This window comes from Lasiodiplodia theobromae, assembly GCF_012971845.1.
Source record: "Lasiodiplodia theobromae strain AM2As chromosome Unknown scaffold_13, whole genome shotgun sequence".
Taxonomy (NCBI): domain Eukaryota; kingdom Fungi; phylum Ascomycota; class Dothideomycetes; order Botryosphaeriales; family Botryosphaeriaceae; genus Lasiodiplodia; species Lasiodiplodia theobromae.
The window spans coordinates 711,693-727,866 of NW_023336333.1; the positions used below are offsets into that span (position 1 = coordinate 711,693).

At 55.7% G+C, this 16,174-nt stretch overlaps 8 protein-coding genes across 8 annotated transcripts; 4 read left to right on the plus strand and 4 right to left on the minus strand.

Moving 5' to 3' along the window:
• Positions 1-142: 142 nt before the first annotated feature.
• LTHEOB_4982 (Protocatechuate -dioxygenase beta subunit protein) lies at positions 143-1,215 on the minus strand (the record flags this gene model as incomplete). Its single annotated transcript, XM_035514076.1, has 3 exons — positions 143-438; positions 495-853; positions 905-1,215. 3 exons carry the CDS (start codon positions 1,213-1,215, stop codon positions 143-145), a joined length of 966 nt encoding a protein of 321 aa, XP_035374424.1.
• Positions 1,216-2,193: 978 nt separating this feature from the next.
• On the minus strand, positions 2,194-4,092 carry LTHEOB_4983 (uncharacterized protein; the record flags this gene model as incomplete). Its single annotated transcript, XM_035514077.1, has 1 exon — positions 2,194-4,092. One exon carries the CDS (start codon positions 4,090-4,092, stop codon positions 2,194-2,196), a length of 1,899 nt encoding a protein of 632 aa, XP_035374425.1.
• Positions 4,093-4,987: 895 nt separating this feature from the next.
• LTHEOB_4984 (Short-chain dehydrogenase/reductase SDR) lies at positions 4,988-5,973 on the minus strand (the record flags this gene model as incomplete). Its single annotated transcript, XM_035514078.1, has 3 exons — positions 4,988-5,247; positions 5,362-5,825; positions 5,882-5,973. 3 exons carry the CDS (start codon positions 5,971-5,973, stop codon positions 4,988-4,990), a joined length of 816 nt encoding a protein of 271 aa, XP_035374426.1.
• An 895-nt stretch (positions 5,974-6,868) lies between these two features.
• On the plus strand, positions 6,869-7,369 carry LTHEOB_4985 (4-carboxymuconolactone decarboxylase; the record flags this gene model as incomplete). The annotated part of the gene is made up of 2 exons (XM_035514079.1): positions 6,869-7,234; positions 7,298-7,369. 2 exons carry the CDS (start codon positions 6,869-6,871, stop codon positions 7,367-7,369), a joined length of 438 nt encoding a protein of 145 aa, XP_035374427.1.
• A 245-nt stretch (positions 7,370-7,614) lies between these two features.
• Positions 7,615-9,133, minus strand: LTHEOB_4986 (Homogentisate -dioxygenase protein; the record flags this gene model as incomplete). The annotated part of the gene is made up of 2 exons (XM_035514080.1): positions 7,615-8,769; positions 8,822-9,133. The coding sequence occupies 2 exons, from the start codon at positions 9,131-9,133 to the stop codon at positions 7,615-7,617; spliced, it is 1,467 nt and encodes a 488-aa protein (XP_035374428.1).
• A 447-nt stretch (positions 9,134-9,580) lies between these two features.
• Positions 9,581-10,504, plus strand: LTHEOB_4987 (3-hydroxyisobutyrate dehydrogenase; the record flags this gene model as incomplete). Its single annotated transcript, XM_035514081.1, has 1 exon — positions 9,581-10,504. One exon carries the CDS (start codon positions 9,581-9,583, stop codon positions 10,502-10,504), a length of 924 nt encoding a protein of 307 aa, XP_035374429.1.
• A 422-nt stretch (positions 10,505-10,926) lies between these two features.
• Positions 10,927-11,949, plus strand: LTHEOB_4988 (3-hydroxyisobutyrate dehydrogenase; the record flags this gene model as incomplete). The annotated part of the gene is made up of 2 exons (XM_035514082.1): positions 10,927-11,130; positions 11,185-11,949. 2 exons carry the CDS (start codon positions 10,927-10,929, stop codon positions 11,947-11,949), a joined length of 969 nt encoding a protein of 322 aa, XP_035374430.1.
• A 941-nt stretch (positions 11,950-12,890) lies between these two features.
• Positions 12,891-15,036, plus strand: LTHEOB_4989 (FAD binding domain containing protein; the record flags this gene model as incomplete). The annotated part of the gene is made up of 5 exons (XM_035514083.1): positions 12,891-13,027; positions 13,130-13,649; positions 13,757-14,079; positions 14,228-14,501; positions 14,881-15,036. 5 exons carry the CDS (start codon positions 12,891-12,893, stop codon positions 15,034-15,036), a joined length of 1,410 nt encoding a protein of 469 aa, XP_035374431.1.
• Positions 15,037-16,174: the final 1,138 nt, after the last annotated feature.

Sequence of the window (16,174 nt, forward strand, 5' to 3'; positions counted from 1 at the left end):
GTAATCTGTCTAAATGTATACATCGAATTACCTCTCCGACCAGAGAGGACAGCCTCAAACCTTACCGCAGTTGAGGCTCGCAGCATCATGCATCATCAACCTTTCTCGCCGCACCAATATTCTCTTGATTATCTCATTGACCTCAATTTTCAATCGCAGTCGTATCAACTCCAATGGTGATGTAGCCAACCATGCCATTTTCGACATTCTCGCCATCCAAAGGAACAACGCTGATGACGGGGTTGTACCCGCCCACCGTATCCTGATCGAAGACCGAATCAGCGGCGTTGGTGGTACGGTTAATCTCCGTGTGGAAAGAATACGGCTCCAGGGCCATGATCTGCTGCTCAAGAGCCTCTTCAAAGTACAGCTGTCCCGTGGAGACAATGTTCCCCGAGGTAACGGTGCCATTAGCATGAAGAGTCCAGTCGGTGTAAACTATTCAGAGCCCCATGTTAGTGACTGGCCCTTCAAACGGCAACAAGAATCCTAACCTTGAGCGTGAATGTGGATGGCGCGCTCGACGTAGAAGCCGGGGAAGATGGTCCTCATCTCCATCATGCCGTTCTCGTTGGTCGGCCACATGCCGCGCAGCCAGGTAGTGTCATCGGTGTGCAAGTCGGTCACGCCGATCTCGAAATCGGTGATGTTCAGCTCCTGCAGGAGGAAGGGGAAGCCGGTGTTGGGAGACAGTCCGGTAAAGCTGGAATAGCTGCCCGTGGCGTTGCAGTGCCAGAACGAGATGAGAGCGTTCGGAAGCGGCTCGCAGGTCGCCATATCGATGAGCCCGACGTCGAGCCACAGCGGCACGCCGGGCTGATCCTCGGCCATGTCCTGGCGGAGCGTTTGGGATCTGGAAGGTTGAGTGAGCGTTCGGAAATGCCAAATAGCTATGAGGATTTACCTCGGCCACACATAAGGACCCTCGGTCACCTCTGGGCTCAGCACGCAAGTATCGTTCTGGATGACATCGTAGTACGGAGCCTCGGTGGTGATCTGGTAAGTGGTGTTGCCAGAGCGTGCGGCGAGATCACGCTTTGCTTTTGCGCGAGTGTTGTAACGCTTTTCGTTCAGACTTCCCACGGCGCTTGCACAACGTTTGGAAAGGTGCGAGCGGCGCGCCAGCTCAGATTGAGGGACGTGGTGGCCTCCGGGGTGGGCTGAAGCTTGAGCAGCGACCAATGCGACTGCAGTAACAAACGAAGAAAGCTTCATGATGAATGAAATGGAAGGATGAGGCCGGGCAGAATTTGGGATTCAATGACCCATTCGTTCTTTCCGGAACTTTTAAAGACCATCTTCCATTATGTGGGTCATTATTGCGACCTGCTCCCTATTGTCCTTGGCAGCGTCGTCATTGATATGTACAAGGGATTCTCGAATGAAACGAATGCTTACCCTGTCGTTTCCGGTGCTTAGCTGGGATTCCCGTGCTGGAGAACCAATCAAAGCCCCGCAAACTAACAAGGTGGGCAGCCGGGCCGTTCATAGGGGCCTTGGATCTCCACGTTTCGGGGCTCGGGGTTACTTGGGTCATAGCCGTATCAGTGCGTAATAGTTAGTGTTCGTCGATGATTGGTCATTGCCATATACCACAGACCCAAACATCGTTTACTCGACGTAAAACAGAAGTTCTGATTGGCCCGGCATTTGATCTGCCGACGACGCGTATAGGGCTTACGCACTCCTCCATCACAACCATCTAGAACAACACGCGTCCACTGTTAGAGCCGGCAGTACAAGCCGGACTGGCAGTCTTGGTGAGCTTAACTCCACCTCAGTGGCCCATACACTCCTCCAACATTTATAGGTAGTTAAAGCCATCATCCGGATGTAAATAATTATGAATTCACGTCGGGATGATAGCTTCAACTACCCATGGTATGAGCGAAAAATAAATTCACGCTAGCCGTCGACTGCAATACCCCAATATTTATTACCATCCTACTATATAACTGCCCGCACTATTACTACCTACGATGATGAGAATTACTTCAAATACAACTCAGCTAATCGTAGCGCGAAAATACATTAAGCGGACTAGACATAAGTAGTATTGCCATGGGGAAGTCAAAATCTGCATTTGGGGGAGTCAAATCTCGAGATGGGGGAGTCAATTTTCTACATCTACTGAAGTCTATGGAAAGTCCGTTCTACTTTTTTCTGTCCTGTCCATAACCTTCCAGCATCCCTTCAGTACGAGTTCAACACCTCAGGTCCTGGCACAATCTCCTTCACCGTCTTGCCGAATGCCTCGGCGGCATACTCCAGAACCTTTTGAGACAGCGGGCCATCCACATCCTGGTTGCCATAGTAGACCGCCTCGCGCCTGCTCTCCGTCACGGCGTGCTGCAGCCCCTCTCGGACGGACTGCGCCCTCTCCCTCGTATCCTCATCGTCCATGGTCATCGCATCGTAGCGGAAATGAGTCTCCCACTTGCCGCACCAGTAGACGCCGTTCGACCGACCCCCTCGACCGACAGTGTAGATGCGACGGCCCAAGAAGTCGTTGTACGCACCCACATACCTGCAAGGGATGAAGAAGAAGAGCTTGTCCGCGAACTCCGGGTGCAGCTCCCAGAGCTGCTCCAGGTACGCGCGCTGGAGGTGAGGGAGAAACGTCTGCATCATCCGGAAGACGGTCGTCCAGCTCTCGTTGACGAGGTAGAGCTTGGTGAGGCTGAGCTCGGTCAGTTGGTGCCTGTGCTTGTTGAGGAAATGAGCGAGGATGGACACGCTCATGATCATGTTGCCGAGGTGGAGCTCCTCCAAGGTCGTGGGTAGACCGCGCAGGAGCTTGCGTACGAAGCCGAGGGTGAATTCGTCTCCAGGCGCGGCGAAGAGGTGCAGGGAGGAAAGCTTCGGCATGGCGGAGATGAAGTCGAGTATCATCCTTGGGCCCTGGTCTTTGGTGAATCCTTCTGGAGCGAGGTTGCGCTTGAAGATCACCTTGTTCTTGTAACCGAGTTGGGCGAATTCGCCGGTGGTCAGCGACAAGTGGAGATGCTTGATCGTCGACAGTGAGCCTGCCAACTTGGTGAACAAAGGTTCCGGGAGGTTGAGCGACCAAATGCCGACTTCGTCGTATGGTGCGCAGTAATGACTCGTTCTGCTAACTCCGAATGCTTCCAGAGGAACGGGTCGGGAAGCAAGAGCGTCGAAGACGGTCCTGAGAGCAGCTGAGCGCATCTCGCACTCCTCTCCTGGCTTGAACCTGCCTAGACGGCTTGAAGAGATTTGCGGAGGAAATCCGAAGTTTCCGACGTAGATCTTGCGAAGATTGGGAAGTCGGCCAAGGATCTTCTCCAAAAGCCTAACATTCTCTCCGGTCGCTCTTGCCCGTTCTTGTTCCATGTACCTCTTGTAGACGTACATGTACTTCCTCTCGTCGCTGCTCAGGCGAGTTTTGACCTGACCCCAGTTCACTGGGTCCTCCAAGGCTTTGGGGTTGGAACCATAACCCTTGCATTTGCGAAGACGCTCTCTCACATAGATTGCGCTGATATGCCCGACTTTGACGTATAGCGAAGAGATGGTGTCAGTGATGAGTCCACTGGCGGTAGATGCGCACAAGGACTGCAGGCCGGGGTAGGACAACCAAACTTTGGCGATGCCGGTCCTTCCGAGATAGCTGGTCTTGAGGAGGCGGAGGTACGCGTTGGTGAGCTTTGCGTGGAGCTTCTTGCTGGTGCGGCGCAGACTCATGATATCCGTGACGGTGAGGCTTCGCAAGAAGGCAATATTGCCGCGGCAGCGCCACACTCTCAGGCACTTGTGATCTGTCTCACGCACGCTTTCGACTCTCAGGCAGTCGTTAATGTCTTTGCCGCACACGTAGCAAATGCCGGTGTCGATGGTGGAACCGGCTTGGTGCTCCACATTGCCTTGCGAAAACTCCAAACCACTCGCCTGCTCTTGCTCAACGTTACTCTCGGGAGCGTCGTTGTTGCTGCTGAGGGATGGGGATGACGGGTGCTTCAGCCGGTTGATGCGTTCCTCCTCAGAATATAGTTGCTTCTCGTCGGGGTCGGATTGTACTCTGATGACGATCTCGAGGACATCCTCACAGAGGTCCTCCAAGGTTGTCGGCATCGTGTATGCTGACGGGAGGGAATGCGCTGGTGCTTTTGGAAAGTCAGTGGAGTGCGACAGGTGCTTGGTAGTAGCAAGTACCTACAGTGCAGAAGAAGCGTCGGGGTGGACGGAGTCAATCTTGGGGCCGGCTTGTCCAAGGGTGGTTACCCTGTCAGAGGAGGATGTCGGGGGAAGGGAGGAGGGTGGAAGAAAGAGGTTCTTATATAGCCGTGGGGAAGGGACGCCGCCTGGTGACAGCCCATTAACACTGAAGGTCAATGCTGTGAACACCCTGGCCCAGCAACGAGCGATAACACCTGTTCCTCAACAAGTCCCATGTTCGCCCAATTGCCTGGTCGGATTCAAGAAATATTGAACTTGCGGCTGCTTCATCGCCTCCGCTTTATATTAAAGAAATGCGGCTGCATGACAACCGGGCGCCACGGCCACTTGAATATATAACAGGTCATTCCCAGCAGCACACCCGGCGAATGGAGAGGATGCTCGTGTGTTTTGTTCATTCTCCGGGGATCATGCATTCGTACTGTTATGCCAATATATATATGTGACTTAAGTTTGTCTCTTGACGTTTTCGGGCAAATGCACAATCAAAATGGCACTCTTGCGTGCCCAAGGAACAACTAGCAACATTTGAAGCCAGACGGCCAATTGCTTGCTAGATAATAGATGGCTTCTACAAGTTTGACTCTCCCCCAAGCAATAACACTTCTACCTAGTGAATGGAATGTATTTTCACGCTGCTATCAACTTACTTACACTCACGCTACTACGAAAAAGTCACATGTATACGAGCATTACCATCGTGAAGTGGATTCTCCATTGTGTAGCAGAACTATGGAAATGTCAAGCCAGCTGCTGTTCCTTCAGACGCTGCATAGTTCCGACACAACTCTCACAAAGGCGGCGCCAGCGGGACCAACCGCCTTTGTCCCTCATCCACATCCCTGCTCAGCTGCTCCCCCAGCCAGATGGGCTGCGCCTCATGCGTCTTGTCCTCAACCTCGACTATCTGGTTCCCAGCAACGTAAAACGACTTCCCATTGACGTCCGGCCGAACGACAGGCAGCAGCAAAGCGCGAGCGGGGCCCTCAGGCTTATTCCGCGGCAGCTCTCCCCAGACATCGTAAAACTCACGGAGGAGCATGGGCGTTTCTGTAGGAGAAATCAGCTTGACATCTGCATGCGAGAGCAAGGCCGGCAAACGGATGCCGCTTTGCCCTCATGGAGAGGATGCGCAAAAAAAAAAAAAAAAAAAAAAAAACTCACCAGTCATCCACGGCGCAACCATATTCACCGTCACGCCCCTCGCCTTGACCTGCGTCCGCAACCCCCGCAGCAAGCCCAGCACACCCATCTTGCTCGCGCAGTAGAGATGCAGCGGCGGGCAGTCTATGAAGCTAGCAGCCGAGCCGGTCATGACGAGCTGCCTCCTAGTGAGGCTGCTGCCATCATCATTACCGCCGGCGCACTTCTTAAAATAGTGCAGGGCGGCCTTGGCCATGTAGATCTGGCCGGTCAGGTTGACGTCGACGGTCTTCAGGTCGGGGGCAAGGAGCTTGCCGGTGGCCGGGTCGACGGCGTCGATGGTGGCGGCGAAGTCTTCGGTGTTGATGCCGGCGTTGGAGAGGACGGCGTGGAGGGTGGAGAAGGTGTTGATGGTGGCGTCGAAGAGGGAGAGGACCGAGTCCCAGTTGGAGACGTCGGTTTTGTGGAAGAGGACGTGGGCCGGGCTTCGCGGTCAGTGTGTGTGTGCGGGATGGGATGGTTTGGTTGGGAGGATGCGCACTCGTCGAGCTCTGATTTCAAGGCTTCTCCGTCCTTTTCGTTCCAGTCTGCGATGGCGACATTGGCGCCGTATTCTGCAGTGATGGTCTTCATTCAGTATGATTCTTCTCCGGGAGGGAGGAATTGGGACTCACTATGCGCTATTTGAGCAGCAGCGCGGCCGATTCCAGATGCTGCACCAGTGATAATAATGGTCTTTCCCTTCAGGGCTTTGAATTCAGAATCATCGAGGTCGTAAGTCGTCATCTCTGTACCGGAAATTATGAGTATCGTGTTGCTGCAGTTGGTTTGCAACCTCGACAAAGAAAATCAAGGAGAGGCACACCAAGGGCCTCTCACAATCCAGCGACTCCATGATACCCCTCCTCAGAGTAAGGATGGAGGTTAGCTGTTCCGGCTAGAAAGCCTGCATCCCATCCGCTGGAGAATACCCCATTGCTCGGGTGAGAACTAGACGTAAATCCGACGCGGGCACTAGCAAGCTAGAAATCCGAGGCACATGTCGAAGACGGAAAGGCTCCCGCTCACGATCCCCAATGGTGCCCCGCGCAGTGTTGATGCAGGGTGGGGCTCGTCTCGAAATGAGGGGGAAGGAGTTGCCCCGCACTGCCGCCCGCCCTGAGCTACCCCTCATGGCCCAAGCTCCAACACCTGCATCCCGGCATCCCGTCAAACACGTGAATTCTCGCTTCCAAAAGCTCGTTTTGGACAGCTTGAGGGAAGCCGGGATGTTTGGTGTGAGAATGTAGAAATGCCATTGAAGCATTGGCATTTCCGAATGCAGTAATATTACTCCCTCAAGCTCCATCCATCCCTCTCCTGTGATAATCCAGCCATCCTTTCACCCATTGACCTCGGCTTTCTACAGAGCCCAGGGCAGCGACATCGGCGCTTTCTTTCCTCCATCAACACCGTCCATCCATCTCCCCCATCACCACCGCCCTCCCACATCCAGAACCACCCCCAACCACCCCCAACCACTACCACAATGTCGACCCCCACCCCAGATGAAATCGCCGCCGCCCACGCCACCCTCCGCGCCGCCGGCACCGCCATGCGCCGGCAAGTCGCCGGTCCCGCACACGTCGACCGCACCCTCGCATCCACGACGTCGTTCGGGCAGCCGATGCAGGAGCTAGCAACAGAAGCAGCGTGGGGGTCGGTGTGGACGCGGCCGGGACTCTCGTTAAAACAGCGCAGCCTGCTGAACGTGGCCATGCTGTGCGCGCTCAACCGCGCGCCCGAGCTGGCCGTGCACGTGCGCGGCGCGTTTCGCAACGGGTGTACGGAGGTCGAGGTGCGCGAGACGGTGTTGCAGGCGAGTGTGTACGCTGGGATGCCGGCGGGGATGGAGGTGAGTTTTTTTTTTTCTCTTTGGGTTGCTTTTGTTGGTGGGGTGCGGGCTGATTTGGAACAGGGCTTTAGGGTTGCGGAGAGGGTGTTGAATGAGGTGCGGGCGGAGGGCATTGTGGTTGAGAAGGGGGAGTGATGGGGGGGTTGGGAATAGGTGTCAGTCGTCCGGGATGGGCAGATGCGGAAGAGCTGTCAAATTTGTATTTGTATGTCTGCATTGGATAATGTATGGAGAAGAAACTAAGGATATCCTACTTAGGAATTCAATTGCCTGCTCGGTACGCAACACTGATTTTCGCTCAACCATCACAGTCCAACTTCCCCTTGCGGTAGCTTTCAGTCATTTTCAGTCAGGCCATGTTATCCTGCCTCCTTATGAACTCAACTGCCAATCTTCAACCCCTTCGCTGCCTTCGCCAGAATGTCGTCAACCTCGGCCTTGTGGCTCGAAAAGTTGTCAACCAGATTGTCCCACATCTTAGGCTCGTGCTCGTGCTTCTTGTCGCTGTTCCAGGCGTAGTCAGTGATGGTAAAGGGGCGGCTGCTCTCGAACATGAACGCGATGCTAGCCAGCGAGATCTGCACCTGGGGCTGCTCGTTCTCAGACGCAGCCTTGAACTGCTCGTACGCCACACCATGCGGCACCATTCCGCACTCAAACGAGATGCTCCCCGGGCGGAACTCGTCGGAGCGGCCGCCGTAGTCGCCGTAGATGAGGCCCATCAGCTCCGACGCGACGTTGCGGTGGTAGTACGGAGGCCGGTACGTGTGGCTGGCGACGTCCCAGCGGGGCGAGAAGATGAGGAAGTCGGCGAGGGGCGCGTGCGGGTCGCGCGAGGGCGCCGTCAGCACGCAGAAGATCGAAGGGTCGATGTGGTCGACCGAGATGCTGCCCACGTTGACGAACTTGGTCAGGTCGTACTTGTACGGCACGTAGTTGCCGTGCCACGCCACCACGTCGAACGGGCTGTGGTTCTGCGTGCTGCGGAAGTACTTGCCGCCCAGCTTGTACACCACCTCCCACGGGTCGTTCTGCGTCACCTCGTACGCCGCCACCGGGTGCAGGAAGTCCCGCGGGTTGGCCAGCCCGTTGGCGCCTAGCGGTCCCAGCCCCGGAAGCTCCCAGTTCGAGCCCCAGACTTCGAGGATGTAGCCGCGTGTGGGGCCTTCGACTTTGACCTTGAAGCGTTGGCCGCGCTGGATCACGCAGATCTCGCCGGGCTGGACGTACAGGTGTCCGAATTCGGTTTGGATGTCCAGGGCGCCCTGCTGCGGCACGATGAGCATTTCGCCATCGCTGTTGACGAAGGCCTTCTTCTCCATGCTCTTGTTGGCAAGGTACACATGAGTGGCTAAGCCTTCGCGTAGGGTGGGATCGCCACTGCCCGCAACCGTCTTGAGGCCCGTCGTGAAATCCGTGGGCTCTCCCTCAGGAATATCAAACGGCAGCCACGCCAGCTGAGTGGGCGAGATATGCACTCGCGGGTTGATTGTCAGGAAATTCGTTTCTGTATCTTTGAGGTCTGGCAAATCCGTCTGACAACCATCAGTCCCTCCGTTCTTAACAACAATGCAACACGCTACTTACGAAACCCTGGTGTGCGACAGCCGGACGCGCACGATAGAGCCAGGAGCGCTTGTTCGTATGTCTGGGGGCGACGAATGCCGTGCCTGTCATCTGCTCTGCGTAGAGCCCAAAACGCACATGGCGAGGACTATTTTGACCCTGGGGAATGGTGCCAGGGACTGCCTCGGATTCGAAATGATTGTTGAACCCCGGCTGATACTTGTAGGGATCATTCTTTCTGGTGCCAAAAGACGGTATTTCCCCATTCTTCTGGGTCTCGGCCCAGTGGAAGATCTTCTGGTACTCTTTCGGGTCGCTGAGTTGCGTCGGCATGGTGTCTGGGTTGAATTGGACCAAACTTTAGGCGTGGGGAGAGAGGATTGCAATTTGCACGGGTCTAGACGGCATGTGCAGGCCTCTGCATTTTATTTTCCAGCATCTAAGCTTGTTGTTGTTAGTCGGCAGTTGCGCGTCGGAAGTTGACGTCGTACGCGTTACAGCTGACGGGGACCCGCAGCGGGGAAGAGGAGGATGTGGGGTATGGGGGGAGCTTGAGCTAAACCATCAGCAACCCGTGTTATCCGTATCGTTCGCCGCCGTAAATTCTGGTACGTCTCTCAGAGTCGCTGCTGAATAGACGCATCCTCTAAATTTTGTTCTGAAACGCCTCGTCTTCTGTCTGAGAGCATCCCCCACCAGAAGCATCACCTACCCGATCCGGCTGGACTTATACCGAAACTCTATATCCGACAAGTGGAGAAATATTGCATTACTCAGACCATGGCGTTACTCCCGAACCAGCCTGGCCAGACCTTTGTCACCGTGTCTCCTATTGCCGCAGGATTTATTACTCTCCCTGACAAATACTTTGTTCATCCAGCTGATGCCGACGCCAAGCGGACAGTCCCCTCTTTGGCGTTCCTCATCACCCATCCCGGTTCCGACGTCTTTGACAACAACAACAAAAATCCTCTCAGGTTGATGTTCGACCTCGGACTGCGCTCGAAAGAGGGGCGATACATGCATGTTCAGCAAAAGCATCTCAGCGGACGACAACCATACCGATTACATGGCGCGGCGGAACAGCTGAAAGCTGGCGGGATTGCACCGGAGGACATTGATGTGGTCCTATTGAGCCATGTACACTATGACCATCATGGCGACCCGGAAGATTTTCCGAATGCGCTCTTCCTGGTGGGCCACGGAGCATTGGATGTCCTCAAGCACGGTTTGTCGAGCAAAGGTTCTCACCAGCATTTCGACCCGAATCTATTGCCAGAAGGGAGAGCGGAGGAACTGCCTGCGATGGGCAAAAAAGGTCGTAAGAGTTGGCAGTGGGCAGAGTTGGGACCATTTCCAGCGGCGCTGGATTTGCTTGGCGACGGAAGCATCTATGCGATCGATACGCCGGGCCATTTGCCGGGACACGTGAACCTGCTGTGCCGCACCGGCCCGCAGTCCTGGGTATACTTGGCGGGCGACGCGTACCATGACAGCCGGCTGCTTACCGGGGAGAAGGAGATTGGTTGCTGGACTGATGACTCTGGCGAGACGTTATGCATCCATCTAGACAAGTCTGCGGCGAGCGAGTCGATTCAGCGGCTGAGAAAGCTGGCTGAGAACAGAGACGTGGAGCTGGTCGCAGCACATGATGATGGCTGGTATGAACGGAACAAAGCTAGGATGTTTCCTGCGAACTTGTAGATTCTGCGAATAGATGAGGCTCTAATCGTAAAGGAATGGCCGAAAAAAGAGTGTGACGAGGTAGGTAAGGGCGCCGCCAGGCAAAGCATAAACGCCTGTCTGACGTCAGAGGCAAGACTCAATGCATATCCTTGGTGTCCCTGATGAACTCTGGCGTTTTTCAGACGATGCAGAGGTAGTACTCCGCAACGGAAAAGAGTTGGTTGCAGGACGCAAAGAGGGAAGGCACGTGCGTTGGACAAGTTTCCCCGCAAGTCAAGGAAATCGTGGCCGGTTTGTTCCCCAACTTGTCTCCCACGCATCAACCCCTCACGCTACGCCATCATCCGCGGGGACAAAATGACGGCACACTGGCGCTTTTTGCGCTACTTGTCAGCCTCATCTCATCCGAGTTGATTCCCGTACTCTCCTTGTCGCTCAGCATGGCACCCTCTTTCGACTCCATTGGCTTCATCGGCTTGGGCATCATGGGGTTTCCCATGCTCGAAAACCTCATCCAAAAATTACCAAATGACATGCGGTATTATGTATACGATGTATCGACGCCTGCTATGGACGCCTTTTGCGCGCAACATCCAACAAAAGTCCATGCATGTGCCAATGCCCGAGAAGTCGCGGACAAGTCGGTAGTTTCCCTCGTTATCGGACAACATGCTGTTGCTATCAGCTAACTAAAACAGAGCGTAATCCTATCAATGGTACCAGAAGGCTCGCACGTTCGCGCCGTGTACCTGACTCCCGATACCGGCGTCCTCGCAGCAAACGTCGACGGCAAGCTCCTCATCGACTGCTCCACCATCGACACAGCCACTTCCGTCGAAGTCCGTGACAAAGCAAAGTCACTCTATCCCTCCGCATCTTTCTACGATGCCCCCGTCTCCGGCGGCCAGCTCGGCGCGCAGAAAGCCACGCTGACCTTCATGCTCGGTTGTGCGCGCCGAGACCCCAACTTCCCGCGTATACACGAATTGCTTAGCAAGATGGGCGCCTCCGTGTTTCCCTGCGGCGGACCTTCTCTCGGTCTGACGGCCAAGCTCTGCAACAACTACTGCAGTGGATTGATAGCCATTGCGACCTCGGAAGCGATGAATATCGGCATCGCTTCTGGCATGGATCCTCGCGTGTTGAAGGACATCTTTCATACCAGCACTGCCCAGAGCGCCATCTTGGATAAATGGTGCCCGGTACCAGGAATCGTGCCTGATGTTCCTTCGAGCAATGGGTATAAAGGAGGATTCAAGGTTCAGCTCATGCGTAAGGATTTCGGCCTTGCTGTTGATACTGCGAAGAGGTTAGGCGTTAAGCTGGCTTTGGGTGATGCGGGCTTGGAAACCTACACAGCAACCATGAATGACCCACGCTTTAGAGACCTGGACTCCCGAGTGGTGTACCGTTACCTAGGTGGCCGCGACGACTGGAAGAAGGACTTTGACGATGTTGACTGAGGTACGCCATGGTATCCGGTCCAAGAGAGAAATGATTAGAGTTACGTTTAAAGTCCTCGCTCTTGGAAGTAAGACAATCCATCTATACAACTCAGCGCCATGTATTTTTTGTTCCCCATTACATTGTCGGCATCGTGACTCCAATCGGGCCTATCAACTGACTCGAAGAAGTAAAGCAGCCCACAGAAATCATCCCAGAAGAGCAACAACGTGGCTCATCAAACAACATTCTCCGCATGCCCCACAGATAAAGAGCCGCAAACCCACCTGCCAAAACCAAGAATAAACAACCCGATCTCGGAAGTGTTTCGAAAGCATGAGGGATCCCCGTTCCACCTTCCTTTGTGATATATCCGAGCCCCGCACCACCTACCCCGCCCGCTTCGACCTGTTTACCTAAAACGTCATCACTACAGGCCTGCTGTCAAGCATACCCGAGGGTCCAATAGCCGATTCGTCGTCGGGTTCTAAATCAACTGCCGGATGGCGTTCGTAGAGCCAAATCTGCAACCATAAGCTTTCTGTATATCCGATCCGACGGTGGTTGGACACGAGTTGTGCTAGTGAAGAAGCTTATTTCCCCAGATTCTCTCCGAGTTTGTTTTAGAGGCTGCATCCAATTGTTTTTACTGCCAAGAGGCGTTGAAACGTTTTATCATCGTCTTCGGATTTGTGTCTCCACACCGCAGCTCCTGGCGATTGAAATTTCCATCTTCTCGCCATCACAACTTCTTGCCCATCCCCACGAACACGCAGAGATTTTTTTTTTCGTGCTCTACACCAACAGCACTGGGTCAATTCCGAAAAGGGTAACAGCCCCACTCAAAGGAAACAACAGAAGAGAAATAGAGGGTAAGATATAGCGAAAAAGAACTTACCACAACCTGCTGCCACAACTAACCCGAGGAACAGAAAAGAAAAAGAAAGAAAAAGAGTCAGCAATGCCAATCAACCACGTCATCATCTCCGGCGCCGGCCCCTCGGGCCTCCTCCTCGCCCTCCTCCTCGCCCGCCACCCCTCCCCGCAACCCATCAACATCACCCTCTTCGACGCCGGCAACGGCTTCGACCCGCGTCCGTAGGTCCCTCTTTCTCCCCCCTCCCCCTCCTCCCTTTCCCCCCTCCCCCTCCTCCCTTTCCCCCAACCCCCAACCCCTCCCCTACTAACCCTCCCCCCCAGCCGCGCAGCCTACTACGGCCCCGCCTCCGTCCCCGTCCTCGCGCGCGCCGGCGTGCTGCCCGACATCCGCACCCGCGGCTTCTCGCCCAAGTGGATGACGTGGAAGAAGCTGTGGGACGCGCAGCGGCACGCGGCCCGGCCCGGCGACGGTGCGGAGCTGCTCGGCCGTATCGATCTGGACAGCGGCGAGGGGGATCGGACGGCTTGTTTGGCGTTGGATGAGCTGGGGGCGGTGTTGTTGGAGCATCTTGAGGGGGTGGCGAGCACCAGGGAGGGGATCAGGGTGGTTTGGGGGGCGAGGGTGTGTGGGGTTGGGGAGGAGGAGGGGGAGAAGGGGGGTAAGGGGAGGGCGTGGGTGGATGTTGAGGTTGGGGAGGGGGAGAAGGGGAAGAGGACGGAGAGGCATTATGCGGATTATGTGGTTGGGTGTGATGGGGCGGGTAGTGCGGTGAGGAGGCTGTTGTTTGGGGAGAAGACGTTCCCGGGAAGGACGTGGGATGAGCAGATTGTTGCTGCGAATGTGAGTCGCGCTTCCGAGATTATTTCCATGGAGGGCAGGCAGGTCGTGGGCTGAGGAACAGGAGGCATAAGGGAGTCCAGCTACGCCAAAATGCTGACTTTACACAGGTCTACTACGACTTCACGCGCTGGGGCTACACAGACATCCAGTTCTTCATCCACCCGGAGCACTGGCACATGGTCGCCCGCCTGGCCGGGCCGCCCAAGGAATACTGGCGCGTGTCGTACGGCGAGCGGTCCGGGCTAAGCCACGAGGAACTGCGCGAGCGAGTGCCGGCCAAGTTCGCCGCCATGCTGCCGGGTAACCCGCAGCCCGGCGACTACGAGATCGCCGGCTTCAGCCCTTACCGCGTGCACCAGCGACTGGCGCCCAGCATGCGCGTCGGCAGGATCATGCTGGCCGCCGACGCGGCGCACCTGTGCAACCCTTTGTACGTAGTAGTGACCCTCTCTCTCTACTATCATCACCACCAAGTCCCACAACCCCCTTTTCAATCATCATTCCCTACCTATTTGCTTAGAGAGTTGCGTTGCGCGGAGAAAGAGACCCGAGCTAACGACAGCTCCCAATCACGACAGCGGCGGCCTCGGACTGACGGGCGGCATCGTCGACGTGGGCGGGCTGTACGACTGCCTGGCCGGCATCCACGACGGGCAGGCGGACGAGTCGATCCTCGACGTCTACAGCGACGTGCGGCGGCGCATGTGGACCGACGTCATCGACGGCGTGTCGAGCGACAACATCCGCCGCCTGTTCGGCCAAGACCCGGACCGCGCGGCCGAGACGGACGACTTCATCAAGCTGATCAACGTCGCTGAGAAGGACGACAAAGTGAGGGATGAGCTGAGGGCGGTGAGTTTTGATCCCATATTTCTTTTACGTCTTTTCTCGTTGTGTTTCTGCGTTCCGGTCATGCCTTGCGCGGCGGCGGGCGATGACGCATCGGTGAGCAGAAAGAGGGAGAGAGAAAGGGAGGACGAAGGACGATGGAAAGAGGGAGAGACGGGTGCGGCTCTGCTCAACTGCCGCTACACGGTACCCACCTGATCTGCGCTCTCGGCCCTTCCGTCCTTGGACCATGATGATATCCTTTCATGACTCCTCCCCATAATACCGCACACCTTCCCACTCTTTTTTAACTTCTTCACGGGAGAAACCGGAAGGCAGAGGGGAATATGAGATAGCTAACGGAAGAGCGGGTCCGTCGCCTTCCTGCGACCCGCGACACCAGGGCCTCCATGCGATCCAGTACGATTTCAAGCAGCATTACCGCAACGCGCAAGCTCCTTCTTCCTCTTCACTTCCCGCAGAGAAGGATGCGACGGAGATGAGGAACGGTAGCCACGCCAATGGTTCCGCCGTCGGCATCGCTGTGACAACGAACTGATGCACTTTGGCGCGAATTGATTGGACGGGAGAGCAAGCGTGTGAGAGGATGGAAGGAGAATGGGACCAGCCCAGGAATATTTTTCGCAGATCAAATCAAGTTTCAGACAGCCATATGGGTCCCGGAGAGCGGTGGCGTTTTGCGGGCCTGCCAATTTTTTTTTTCGCTCCCTCTATTGTTGCCATTGTGCGTGTTTCGGAGCCGTGGAGTCCTGGTGGTCTGAGTCTCGTTCGAGGCGTGACGGGTCCTTTTACTGCGTGGCCGTTTGGGCTCTCATGGTGTGTGTGGGTTGCTGCTGGCTCCAGCGGCTGGCTATCAGGCGTCTACAGCGCTTCTGTCCGCCGCCCAGCCTTACGTGCGGAGAGAGGGAAGGGGGGGTGCGAACGAGGTAAGCAGATCGAACGTTGCGCGGGGGAGGCGGAGCGAATCGAAAAAGCTTGTGCAGCTGCACGATGCAGTGCGACAGCCAGTAAGCGTCGCGAAGCGTGACTCGCGGAGCATATGATCAGAGGTGGTAGCGAAAGGTGGTGGTTGTTGTTGACCGGTTGTGGTGAAGAACTTGATTTTTCGGGGGCGTCGTCGTCTCGCGAAGCCCATCCAACGCCAACGCTCATACAGTACGCCTAGGCGGGGCGTGACCACAGGCGGTCTGTCTCTCAGCCCTGCCCTACGTAGGCTTGCATTGCTTGGCGCCGACCGCCTGTTGACTAAATGTATTCCCTTTTAACTTGGTTTCTTTTTTGCCTCTGGGTTGCGAGCATACCACGCCTTCTGAACACGCCACTGTCACGGACAGCGTGCAGGGTAGACGTAGGGCTTCGCTGTCAGAACCACTTCTGATGCGGGTGATTGAACAATGCTAGGTAAAGGGGGTAGGCTTGATGGGAGAGAATATCTGGCGTCTCTGACGGTCTGTCTGCTCACCACTGCCTCTCCGGGAGCACCCGACGGCCCGCTAGAGGGAGAAATGGAAATAACTGGGGACATTCTCTGACTCGCTAAAGGGAGCAAAATCAAGGAGCGGGATCTGGAAGCTATGGCGAGCCGGCGGTACGAGCTGCTGATGCGTCCACGTCTTGTCTCAGTGATACAGTTGATGCTTGCCATTATTGCATCAATGTCAGGGCGCCGAGATGAA